At 40.1% G+C, this 12,659-nt stretch overlaps 1 protein-coding gene across 20 annotated transcripts in view; it reads left to right on the top strand.

Annotated features, from left to right (window-relative positions):
- Positions 1-554: 554 nt before the first annotated feature.
- The window catches only part of mark3a (MAP/microtubule affinity-regulating kinase 3a), a 46,292-nt gene continuing 34,187 nt past the window's right edge, over positions 555-12,659 (top strand). For 5 of the 20 annotated variants that reach the window (XR_015126340.1, XM_086274182.1, XM_086274178.1 and 2 more), the window contains exons 1-3: positions 555-1,189; positions 6,157-6,342; positions 7,207-7,260. Coding sequence is in view for 17 of the 20 variants with exons in the window: in XM_086274182.1 (XP_086130308.1) it covers positions 1,139-1,189; positions 6,157-6,342; positions 7,207-7,260 (291 nt within the window). In the remaining 3 variants the exon portion in view is untranslated. Of the gene's footprint in view, positions 1,190-2,890; positions 3,042-6,156; positions 6,343-7,206; positions 7,261-12,659 lie in introns of those variants that run through there. The other 15 variants (XM_086274173.1, XM_086274184.1, XM_086274177.1 and 12 more) reach the window with 5 other exon arrangements.

The raw sequence follows: 12,659 nt of genomic DNA, 5'->3' as shown, positions 1-12,659 counted from the left end.
TCTATTTGTAGAATGTAAACTGATTCTAATGTTTTTAAACTACCACACACACAAACACGTCAGAAACATTTATAAATGTAGCTGTTATATAACTTTATCCCACACTGTTATGGTTTTAATTTAATTCAGATAATGTGTGGTTTAAAAAACAACAACTAGTATTTGTAACGCAATTTCTGATTGCTACAGTTGAGTTGTAGTACTAGAAAACACACTGTGTTTTATAAGGATAATTAATACATTTTGATGTTGGTCAAATAATAATAACTTTGCAGAGAGACTGAAAATAATCAACAAAATATTTATTAATAAAAGCAATTTAACTGCAGGCTAAATCCTATGACAATCTCTTACTTTTTATTAAGCTTGTTAAGTAGTATATTGCACACAAAAGCTTCAATCTTATTCCTAAGAGAAAAAATATTTTCTTTGATCTTTCTTGAATCACCCAGTCGAACAAAGAAATGCCATTATTAGGTCGGTTGACCGACATTTTAGAATAATTTCTAATGTCGGAGCTCAGTTGGTGTCCGTGAAGGCAGCATAATCCAGCCCAGCCGCTGAGTAGCCATTTTGGTCCCACCTAAAACAGACAGACCCGCTTCACTTTGGGCCGCCGGAGATGGAAGAAACCGAGCCGACGACGAGTATTTCAGCTACCTGAATCTTTTGAATCACTCCGAGAATTATCCAGAGGTGACACTCGACGCCATGGCACGGTTCTAGACAGAGTGGTTTTGTGGAAGAAAAGCCTGTGGCGATTTTTGGAAGTGGCGACCGACAGCGCCTTAACGTTATTATAGTTAGCTCCAGTGACTCAAACCTAAACGGACAGACGGACACTGATTTCGTTTCCCTGCCGAGTTTAGCACAGGCCATGCACGGTTTGTACACGCCGTGTAAATGCTGTAAGAGGGATTGTTATGCTCTTTAGTGAGGGTTTTTCCTGCCCATAGCTGTTCAGGTGCTCGACTCTAACACGTCCGGTCTCGTTTGAAAATTGTCACGATCCATGCTGAGACTGTTTCTCCGGAGGAAGCCGAAAAGCAAAGCAATAATTTCATTCTTCGGCTGTCGGGCTGAAGACTGTGTATTTTGGACTTAAAACGGCGACTGGCTGAGGAAGAAGGAATAAAAGATGTCAACAAAAACTCCTTTACCTACAGTCAACGAGAAGGTGACGGAAAGTGTAAGTAGAAGGGGGCTGTTTTTTCTTGGGTTGTTTTCTTTAAGTACATGTAAAAATATCACGGGATTGCCAAAAAAACGTAGATCCTCAATAGCTTTTTGCTGCCTTGTTAGACCGGATGATAGATGGTTGTTTCACACTTGGTTGGTAAATCGTAAACAAGCATATCTTCTACGTCAAACACGCCTCTGTTAATGAGTGTTAGTAATGGGCTTTATTTGCGCCTTGGTGTGTATTTTTTGTTGGTGTGTGAGAAGTATCGATATGACTGTAGGTAATTAGACTGTACTAAGAATATTCAGGCCCAACGGTGAACAAAACCACAGTACTTTGCTTGCTGGTTCTGGCAGGCAACAGTAGTTTGTCTTCAGCCTGTCTATTGGCTCCCCCAGCTGTCGCTCAGAGGTTTCACCCGTTCAGCTTCCAAATAAGGGCCTCGTGAGTCCGCCCCTCGTGACTAACAGAACCTCCGGTGTGAAGGTAGTGACAATGTAGCCATTTGAGCTTCCGGTCGGGATTTTCAAAATTAGAATTGAACTAAAATGGAGAACTTAAGCGTACTTAATCATAAAAGCTGCAAAATGAGCATAATGTATATGCAGGATTGGTCAATTTGACTCTCCGCTATTTTTCTTAATTTCAAATTTATTTATATAGTACATTTAAATAAACAGAAATCACCAAAGGGCTGTTTTTTGTTTTTTTTTGTTTTTGGGTTTTTTTTGTTTTTTGTTTTGTTTTGTTTTTGTTTTTTGTTTTGTTTTGTTTGTTGTTGTTGTTTTTAAAGTATACCTATAGTTCTCTCCTTTTTAAAGTGGAAGTGACTATAGTGGAAATTTTTAGGCACTCTTTAATAGACCTCAAGCCTTGTTCCACTGAAAATCAAATCTTTACTACAAAATTTAATGTCCTGAATATTTTAGCTGCAAAGTTTTTATTTGTATTTATTCATTTTATTTGATTTTTTTTATGGAAGACTGTGTGTATCCTGGAGGTCTTTTGCAACTTATCTCCCCTACGCTTTTTCTCTGTCACACATTTACCCCCCATATTCCATGGGTACAAATATGCAAGAACTACCACCAGATTCTTATGACTCATCTGAGTTGCAGTATAGAGCGGGATGGTGATAAGGGTTATACTGCACGAGAGAAGCATGTGGGTGATAAGACGCTAGAGAATTCTGGTGATCTATTACTGACCAGCAGGCACTGAAATACTAAATCAGTAGAGGCAACAGTAAATACAAGGGCTCATTTCACGTCACAGGGATTAAAAGGGAATTAATCAGCATTTTAAAACATTTTTGTTGTAAAGTGCTGATAATTTGTTTTTGTTTTTTTTGGGGGGGGAGGGGGTCTAAGACCTTTTTTTTTTTTAATATTTGTATATGTGGACAGAAATAAACACCTCATATCATTTGTACTATGTGGTACTGTGATTGGCATTTTTCTAATATCTTCATAGGCGCTGACGTTGATTGGCAAAAGATTAAGCAGTACCAAATAAAGTGTTAGGGGCAGCTCTGGAAGCGTTAAAGGTTTGTACGAAATTCGATACTGGCGTTTTCCTCCGTTTTGGCAACAATGAGAACGGAGCCGACAGGAAGCCTTTATTATGAAAGCCTATCGTCTGGTTTCCGGTTTGGGTGTGTCTGGCTGTCGCAGGCTTGACTGGGATCAGTGGCTTCCCCCTCCTGCCGTCTCCCTCTCTGTGTCTCTGCGGTTATCGGGGCTCTGAGTTGGGAAAAATCTGGTGTTGTGGGAATCTCTGTGGGCATCGTCAGCGGGGCGCAGTGCTTTCCTGTCGAAACATGACTGGCTCCCAGGCAGCCAGGAGACACCGCAGCTTTGTGAGTAACCAATAAAAAGGGACTTTTTGTTGTTGTTGTTGTTGTTGTTTTAATTCTTACAAGTTGTTAGCTGGAAAAATAACACGATGGTAACACAGGTGGATGTTTTCTGTGTGGTTCAAAGATAATGAAAACTTCATCTGAGTGTTTCCACTGCATTTGTTCCCAGTCTGTCTCTGGTATCCAACAGTGACCTTATCCTAGTTGATGGTATTTTTATCTCCTCTGCTATCGCTGTAGAAGTCCTAAAATATTCCTGTAGTGACTTAAAAGTATGTCTGTGCTGTTAAAGTGACCTTATAGACTAGAATAGAATAGCACTTTATTGTCATTGTACATGTATAACCAAATTATGGGTTTCTTACTGAGAGTTGCTGTGTTGTAACTGCTCTGATACTTTTTAATACTCTGCAGTGTTAATTAAGTTTTAACTGACCTTGCCTTGATATGAGGTGCAATCTGTGCACAGTTTCTTAAATGTTTAATTTTGCAGCAACTACACGTCTGTTTAATTTCCCACTTTATCAGTGTCTCTTTCTTTTGTCTGCTTAGTGAATGGGGTCAGCCAGGTTAGGGACTGTAGGGATGGGGAGAACCGGGTGGGGCAGAGTGCATCACTACCCTTAATGAGGCTTTGGTAAGGTGGTCGATACTGAGGCCACACTTAGTATCTGCCAGATTGTTGTTCCAGTTTTTGGGCACAGCACCCAAGAATTGATCCATCTATCAGCTGTGCTGTCAGAGTACACCACCTCAAAATCACAAGGCTGTGCAGTTTCTCTTTGATTACATGATAACGATGCGGGGGAGAGTGTGTTAGGTTTTCTGTTTGTTTGCTGCGTTCCAGAAGTATCCCGAGCAGAAATGTGGTTATCCAAAGTTTTACTGTTGCAAAATCTTAAAAGCTTGGTGCAGTGTAGTCCAGTTAGCCACTACATGCTACTACAACCTGAATAATTAAAACAAAGTTTAATCTGCCAATCTCAACAAAAACAGGAAGTCACCGCTTCATAAAAGCAGAATTTCGATTTGGCTAGATTATTTTATATTTCACAAGTGTACCTTATAAAGTGGCCTGTGATTACTTATTCCTGCAAGACTGATGAGATTATTTTGTTTAAAAAGTATTGTAGAATTTTTTTAAATTGCTGTCATAACATTGTCTGTTTGTGATACATACAGCGGCTCTGCTTTAAAATGAGCAATGTGAATAAAATAATTTAAATTTTCTTTTTCATTAAGACTATAAATTGTTTGTGGAACACTTACAATTTGCCCTGTAATCCTAATGCTTACAGGGCACACATCATGATGCTGCCGCATGTGTAATCTGGTGTAGCCTCTAACCAAGGAGAAGGTCCCATCTCTGCAATTAATGTCATTATTGTGTTTTATCACTACTTTTTTTAAATCTAACACTGAACCCCTCTCCACTTTGTACTCGACAGCTCAGCGTGCTCATACAGAATCAGGAAATGTGTGTAGAGGCACGTTTCTCCATCACCTCACTTCTGTTTTTAAAGTGGCAGTTCGCAGGTTTGAGATGGCACCTTGTTAACCCAAAACATTTATTAGAATGAAAATGTATGAAGAAAGAAGTCGACTGGAATTAAATGACTAGTTGATCAATTGCGCTCAGAGCATATGCAGAGCTTTGTGTGATTGTTGTATGTAATCGCCAGCAGACTGAGCGGTAGAAACCACCATTGTTGCCTCCCCCCACCCACATGTGCTGTGTTTTCCATGACATCTCTCTTTTGCTAGCCTCAAAGTCCTGACATGAAACTTTGACCAGGTGAAAACATTGGCAAGAAAAAGGAACACTTTTCAGGGTATCAAGGGTTAGCTTCAGCTAGTTAGCAGAAAACGCCAAATATTGGTGTGCATATTGTTTAAACTGTTTTAAAAAGAAGTTGCAAGGAGACGTTGTTGGTTTTCAGATTCCTCTCTGTAGTTTCTACCACTGGTGCTGTGGTAGCACTGTGAGAAGGACCCTTATGTTAATGGAACTGTTGTATGCCCATCAAAGGATATGCTACTTTTTTCAGTTTTAGTTGATTGATAAGGACATTCTGTAAGCATGTGACAAAGCACTGCATTGGAACAATATCTCTAACAGTGAATTAATGGGTAGTTTAGCAGCTTCTACCCCTTGCCCACCCTCCCCAAAACAATAACAAATAAATCTGTGTCCAAGGACTTGATTAAGTGGCCCTGAAATTCTTGGCCACATAAACAAGAAGCCAAGTGACTGTTATGTTCATCTCTTAATACCAAATTATAACTAACAGCCTTGTCATGCTCACAATTTACAAACTTTACATGAATCTAATTATGATTTCAACATATTCTATCCATATTGACATTATTTAAAACTGATCATGATGTTCATATTTCATAGTTTTGGAGAAAATGCAATAATTAAGTTGGTTTAAAGAAGCATCTAAAAGGAAAGCAAGTAGTGGTGTTTGCTATGCACCAGTGGAAAAATGTGGGGGAAGGCAGGTTTGCTGCAACCAGAAAATGAAAATAGGCTTTTCGAATAAACGTAGCATGCAAGCACTCAAACATGGTGATGCATAAACCTGTTCAGTGCACTTATGTGGACTTAAACCTGCAAGGAGAGACCGTTAGTGGTGCTGGCATTATCCACATTTGGCTTTGTGCATGGTCCATAATATTACACATTTCAGTGACGGTTGAAATTGATTTCTTTTTTGAAAAATGCGATTAATGGGTTCTAATGTCACTTCAATATAAACAGTATTTAGTGGGACAATATTTGACTAACATTATTTAGCTGGATCTTGTTCAGCTAATATAATAATAATAATAATAATATTCATGGGAATATCTGTACTTTTGGATGTTTGGTTGATGAAACTCTGAAACTGCTGGGATAAGCACAGAGTTTATCAGCCATCTGTGGCCGCTGGAAGAAAAGCTTACTTTCTTTGTGTGCATCAGAACTATAAATATCAGTAGTGTTTTTTTCCTGCTGAGCCGAGGTGCCACAGCAGGTCAACATGAGTCACCATTGATTACAAGTAGATGTTGCAACACATAAGAGCCATTCAACAGCCAGTGCTTGTCTAACATTGTGCCTTTTCCACAGCACACCTCTCACAGCAATGGCCGTCAGGAGATCAGCACACGCTCAGGCCGGACGGGCGTGCGTCCGGCCCGCAGCTCCGAGGAGCCGCAGCAGCCCCACGTAGGCAACTACCGGCTGCTCAAAACCATTGGCAAGGGCAACTTTGCCAAGGTCAAACTGGCCCGACACATGCTCACCGGCAGAGAGGTAAGATGTACAGTGATGCTGACTATTTTTGTTCTCTCTCTTTAAGAAAGGATCCAAAACAGTACAAAGCTTTACAGATAAAAAAGTTTTTATCACTGTTTGCTTCTCCCTCACGCTGCGAAATAGCTGCGGTTAAGGAGCTGGATGTCTTTGCTGAGCTCACACCTAATTTGTATCTCAGTTCCTCTTTGATGGTGACCTGTGTGTGTGTTTGTGTGTGGCAGTGTCTCACAAACTGTCAAGCACTAACATTGAATGTCTGGTCAGATTTGTAATTTTGCTTGCCTGTTTTTCAGTTAGATTGATCCTGATTTATAATACTGCTTTTAGCTTTAGTTTTTACAATTTAGAGCCTTGAAATGCATTTTTCATAAATGTGTATGTTATTGGAACATAAAAACAGTGCTGCCAGCTTTGTACACCAACCCATTCATCGCTGTAAATCTTGTAGGCAGTAATGGTTGTTTTCAGTGCAGTGTGTAGCAGCTGAACATTTGATTTGTTCATAATTGATGAGGAGAAAGGGCAAGCGTCTTCTTAATGCAGCCTGTGACATTTAAGGAAAGGAAGCGTCTCTGCTGCCTTTGTCCTCTCTGTTCTGTAGATAATAATTTGGCAGGTGCATTTAGACATATTTTTAACTCAAAGAGGATGTTGAAACTATTTTATAACCCTCCCTGTTTAGTTTTCAAGTCTTAAAACGGCAGTTTGGAAAAACATCAGCATCACGTTCCTTTTCTCAGCTCTTTTCTTTCTCGTTTTTGGTTTTTGTTTTCGGTGCCATGTTCCTCTTCCTCTGTGCCACACTTCTCCTCTGCTATTATTTGCCACTTAGCTAACTTTCTATTTTTTCCCTCTCTACAGGTGGCAATTAAAATAATAGACAAGACACAGCTGAACCCAAACAGCCTTCAGAAGGTAATTTACCCCTCCTTCCCTTTCTCTCTCTCTCTCTCTCTCTCCTGTTATAATGTGGCAGAACTCATTTACTAATTCATGAAGCACAACAGATTGCGTATTAATTGTGTAAATGGGAAGCAGGGCATTCTGAGACTGAGCTATGTTCTCCATAGAGCTTCCTGGGGTGAATTAGGAGCTTCTTTTTATGATTAGGTATAAGGCTTTTGCTGCAGTAAAGATCACTTTGTTCCAAGTTGCCTGATACATGTTTCAGACTGAGGCCTTTAAAAAAGGATTGTATGGTTTGTTGAGGCTTGTTTTCTTTGATTTTGAATTTGCTTGAAGAATTCTTAGTGGAACTGTTTTAACAGGCTTATAAGATATAGCTGTAGATTTGTCCCATTTGAAGGTTTTTAGATGGTGGTTTTCCTGATGTGTTGGAAACAAAAATAGTTTGGTCTTTTTTGTTTGTTTGTTTGTTTGTTTTTTCCTCCCGCTACCTTTTCCCAGTTCATGTTGCATGGTTGTCATGGAACTTGGGAGCCACGGTTTGGTTTTCCTTGTTAAATCAACCAAATCAGGAAGTGGGCTTTCTTTTAAAATGCAAATTTCACAGACTGAGGGTGAATGCCTTTTTTTTTTTTTTTTTTTTTTTTGCAGTTTAGTGAATGGCAGTCTAACTTTACAGTTTGAAGTCAGCGAGTTGAGAGTGAGCTGCCCGTTGCAGTGTTTGTCCTTTTCCTTTTTTGTTTCTAATCGTTAGCAGTAGAAATGTGTGTGCGTGGTCGTTTTGATCTGTGCCGCCGTGAGTTTTGGTTCTGTCTCTGGGCCTGGAAGTGGTTTCGGGGAAGTCGGAACGATATCGACTCTGCTGCAGCTCCCGAGGCCCTTTTTTCTTTTTTCTCCCCCATCGTTAGACAGATAAGAGGGGATGAAGCGGAGCAATGCGGCTGCAGCTGGTGGTGACGCTTATGATGTCGGGTGTTGATGTTGAGCTGGACCCTGCTGCTCGGCTCCTCTCTCCCTCATCCCTCTCAGCAGTCGGCCAGTGGTTTTCCATCAGTTTTTCCAAAGCTCCATTGATTGCGGCCTTTGTATCTCAGAGGCCCGGGCCCTTTGGCGTTGGCTGTGACACTACGTTGACAGAAAAACACTGAGTCATGACAGCGCTGTTCACAGAAACACAAAGCGTGAGGCTTTTGTTGGCAATCCTTGTTGTTTTTAGGTTACTGCTTTGTCACACTCAAGAATAAAAACTCTTTTAGGTGCTTGTCAAGTTATTTTTCCTACTGTTCCACAAGAGATTTAGATTTATTTATTTTTTTACTGTTTATTTTAAGCAATTGGAACGAGCTGGGAAAAGAAGCCACATTTAAAGGCTTTTTAAAGTCTTTTCATGACTGACACATTAAATGTTCTCATTCCTGTCACCTGATGCCATTTATAGGCTAACTATCTCTTTTTTCCCACTTTTTTTTGTTGTTGTTGATTTTGAGTTTTAGAGTTAAAGGAAATCCTGACTTGGCCTAGATAATTGGAGCAGTAATTGCGTGAGAAATGAATCCAGCAAGATTCATAATAAGGAGGACCACTCCTGTTAAAGGAGTCATTTTTGGCCCAACCCTAACTCTTTTGGCAAACTTGAAGCTCAGCCATTTATACAATAACTTAGCATAAAGAATGAGGATGGGGGAGATGCTGGTTCCTGCCAGCTCCATGCTAACAGGACCTTTTTTTTTTCTTTTAATGTATTAGACAATTAGAATATATTTAATTGAGCCATAGCAGGCCTGGTAGTTGCAAGGGTAGCTGTTTTCTCCTTTTGGTCCTTAAGCTAAACTAAGCCACTGTGTTGTAACCACACTTGTAAACCAGCTCACAACTGCATAAGATGAGGGCTTTGAAAAGGTAATTATTGTATTTTTTTTGTTTGTTTGTTTGTTTTAACCAATCCTTCAAAAACAGTAAAACCTAGTGGATCATTAGACTTAACACCACCTACAGAAACAGATGGCTGTTTCTTTGGCAGCAAGCGAGCAGGGATCTAGGTGAGCACTAAGAAACACAGTACATGTTTATGTCACTGGCCAGTGTGTGTGTCATCAAGGTGTTATTGTTTGTTTTGTTTGTTTTGTTTTTTAATAAATATATCTGGCTTTCATAAGAGCCAGAATATCCTCTGTTGTATAGTCGTACTACACAACTAATTTGTTAACTTTAATTATAAGTACTGTGCTCTGTTGGAGGTTGCTGAAGTAGTTCATTTTTAGGAGCTAAAAGTCATCCTAGGCTGATGCCCAGATCTTCCTGTCAGACATGCCTGGGCTTGTCTGGTCATGTACTGTAGGGAGTGTAATTACATGCCATTGTTATGGTAATGATATTCACTATAACACTTTTATATCACACAAAAAAATCATACCGATGTTTTAAGGAACAACGCTGGGAAAAGGGTGGAAAAGGCACATGACCCTGACTTGTTTGGATTATTGCCTACACCATGGGTGTCGAACTCCAGACCTCAAGAGCCGGTGTCCTGCAGGTTTTAGATCTCACCCTGGATCACCACACCTGAATCAAATGATTAGTTCATTACCAGGCCTCTGGAGAACTTCAAGACATGTTGAGGAGGTAATTTAGCCTTTTAAATCAGCTGTGTTGGATGAAGGACACATCTAAAACCTGCAGGACACCGGCCCTTGAGGCCTGGAGTTGCCCACCCCTGCCCTGCACTGTGCCTGCATTTGCACAGAAGGACATCACAAAGAGTAGAATATGGTGTCAACTTTGTAGCTGATTTGTTGCACTTTGCTCCAGAAATTTGCATTTAAAATGCACCTCTGTTGGAGGTATCTGTAAAAGTTCACAGTGGTATTTCTTTAAAAATCCAGAGGATGATTTAAATGGAGCATCATCATTAATCTCAGAACTGACTCGGTCCATCTGACAGGAACCTGAAGACTATCCATCTAAAAGTACTGTTACATCCTCATCACCTGTGCTGTAGTCGCAGCAGTTTTATTTCGCAGCTCCTTCTTTTCAGTAGATGAGTCATAAGTGAGTTTCTTTCAAGAACTGCTAACATCCGATAACTTAATCAAATACACGGACTGAAAAATAAAGTTCCTGAATGTGAGAGCATGTTATCAATGACATTACAAAATGCCACAAAGACGAATCCACTGCTAAAGAGATGCATTTTAGTTGTGAAAATGAGTGTTATTTAATGTCATTTGTTATGGTTTTTGTGGACTTGCTTATTAGAGTAAAGTTATGTGTTTTTTAAGTGTTTACTTCTGCAGTAGTAACCAATGGGCACAGAGCCACAGACAGCCTGGATGAAGATTAAAGGGGGTGGGTCTTTTCATTGGCTTTGTTGATCATGAGAAAAATATCCAAAAATGCCAGCTGAATCTCTTGAGTATTTTAACAGCCGACTGTCATCGCACAGCTCCAAGTTTGTCAATGTGATGACGTTTTTCGGTTCAGATGGGTTTTGAATGTCTGGATCTCTTCTATTTTTCTTTGCACAAGTCTTACCTTTGAGCTGGTGCTGGTGAAACAGCCAACCTGCATCAGAGCCAGCACCGCTGTGTCCTGACCTCTTATGTAACTGAAAGACTTGGCGAGAGGCTGATAGCGGTGGGGGTGGAGGGGGTGTATCGTCTCTGAAGCCTAAATGTTTATTTTCAGCCTCTGTTCTTAATAGTTTGGCGGAGATGAGTCGACATTCACATCTGTCACCGGCTCCTGGCAAACTGCTTCCAGCTTCCCGCTCTGTTCTTGTCTTTCTGTCCTGATTCAACCTGCTGTGGTGGTCTTGTTATCCTTGTCAGGGGTCAGGGTGGGAGTATGATGCTTGGAAGTCTTGATTAAATGTAAACAGTGTTGGTAAGAAGCTTAGTCTGTGACAACGTCCAGTGTCAGGTTTGTTTTTGCCTTTAGTGGTTGGAGGATTGTTATTAAAAGCTTTTAACATGACGTTTTTTCCATGAAATTTTTCCTGAGCTGTCAGTAAGACTTAGTTACTGGCACTGAAGAAGAATCAGTTGGATGTTAAAGAATTCGAGCCAAATGTATGAATCAAACTGGTTCACATAAGACATTGACAACAAAACCTCATAATATCAAAAAAGTAAGAAATGTCATTTTTTTAAGAGAAAGAAGTGCCTTCAAAAAGTTACTGGGGAGAAAGTTTTTTTTTTTTTTTTTCCCCAGTATTGTTTTATTTGTAGGTTTTCAATCCTCAAGAAAACTATCTTAGTCACTTAAGTGTTTACATAGTTTTAGATGTTGGGAGCTGTTAAAATGGGGCAATCGTGGCTCAAGAGTTGGCAGTTTGTCTTGTAATCGGAAGGTTTCCGGTTCCGGTCTTGTCCTTGGGCAGGACACTTCACCCGTTGCCTACTGGTGGTGGTCAGAGGGCCCGGTGGCGCCAGTGTCCGACAGCCTCGCCTCTGTCAGTGCGCCCCAGGGCAGCTGTGGCTACAATGTAGCTTGCCATCGCCAGTGTGTGAATGTGTGGATGACTGAATGTAGTGTAAAGCACTTTGGGGTCATTTACCATTTAAAATGGAAACAAAAAGTAAAACAAAGTTTTTCAAAAGTAGCTCCAAAATTGAACCAAAAGACTCCCATGTTAAAACATAGTTTTAAGGGCGAAGCTAGACTTATCAACCATTTTTTTGTAGATCCAAACTTCATCTACAGATACAGCTCATTTTAATAATAACCTAACACTATACACTCATGTCCAAATATGGTCACACGTGGCTCCAGGAACCAACATGGTGACGACCAAAATGCTGACTTTAAATCTTTAAAAAATGGCACTTAGCCACCGCAACATAAGCCACTGGTTTGTTACGTCCTTCTTTTATATGGAGACTAAGGAAAGAGAATTGGAGAAGCCAGCGTTCAAGTTTGTTTTTACCACTGGTGACTTCTCTGAATCTCATAAACATGGTGTGATAGTAGCCATTAATTTGAACCATAGTGTTATTCCTTCAGGTTGATTTGTTTGCCCGGATGAAAACAATAACCGTGGAGCTTTGAAGGGACAAAATAAGCCCACTGAGGAGGTGAACTTAACAAAACACAGTAAAGTAAAACTGCCGTCGGGATATATTTTCTCTTAGCTGAAGTAAACAGCCGGGGTCGATTACCTCAAAAAGTGCACAGACATCCATCGTTCTTAGCTGAAGTTGCAGGGGCTGTAATCTGATTTGATATGACTCAGCTCAAAGCGTCTAACCTGGTGGGATGAGAGTTTATAAAGAAAACATCCAGTAAATGATCTAATGTAGCACCCGTGAGATTTTGTTTACAGGCCTCAGATCTGTTTTAATTGAGGCTGTTTCAATCTAAACAGAAAAATGCAGCAACTAAAAATGTAGTCTGACAAAAACTAGTTTTAG

Source organism: Aulonocara sp. 'chitande type north' Nkhata Bay, linkage group LG19 (genome assembly GCF_057382095.1).
Source record: "Aulonocara sp. 'chitande type north' Nkhata Bay isolate Kocher_YH1m ecotype deep benthic linkage group LG19, A_spYH_male_GT1.1, whole genome shotgun sequence".
In the NCBI taxonomy this organism is placed as follows: domain Eukaryota; kingdom Metazoa; phylum Chordata; class Actinopteri; order Cichliformes; family Cichlidae; genus Aulonocara; species Aulonocara sp. 'chitande type north' Nkhata Bay.
This window is presented reverse-complemented; position numbering and strand designations above follow the sequence as displayed.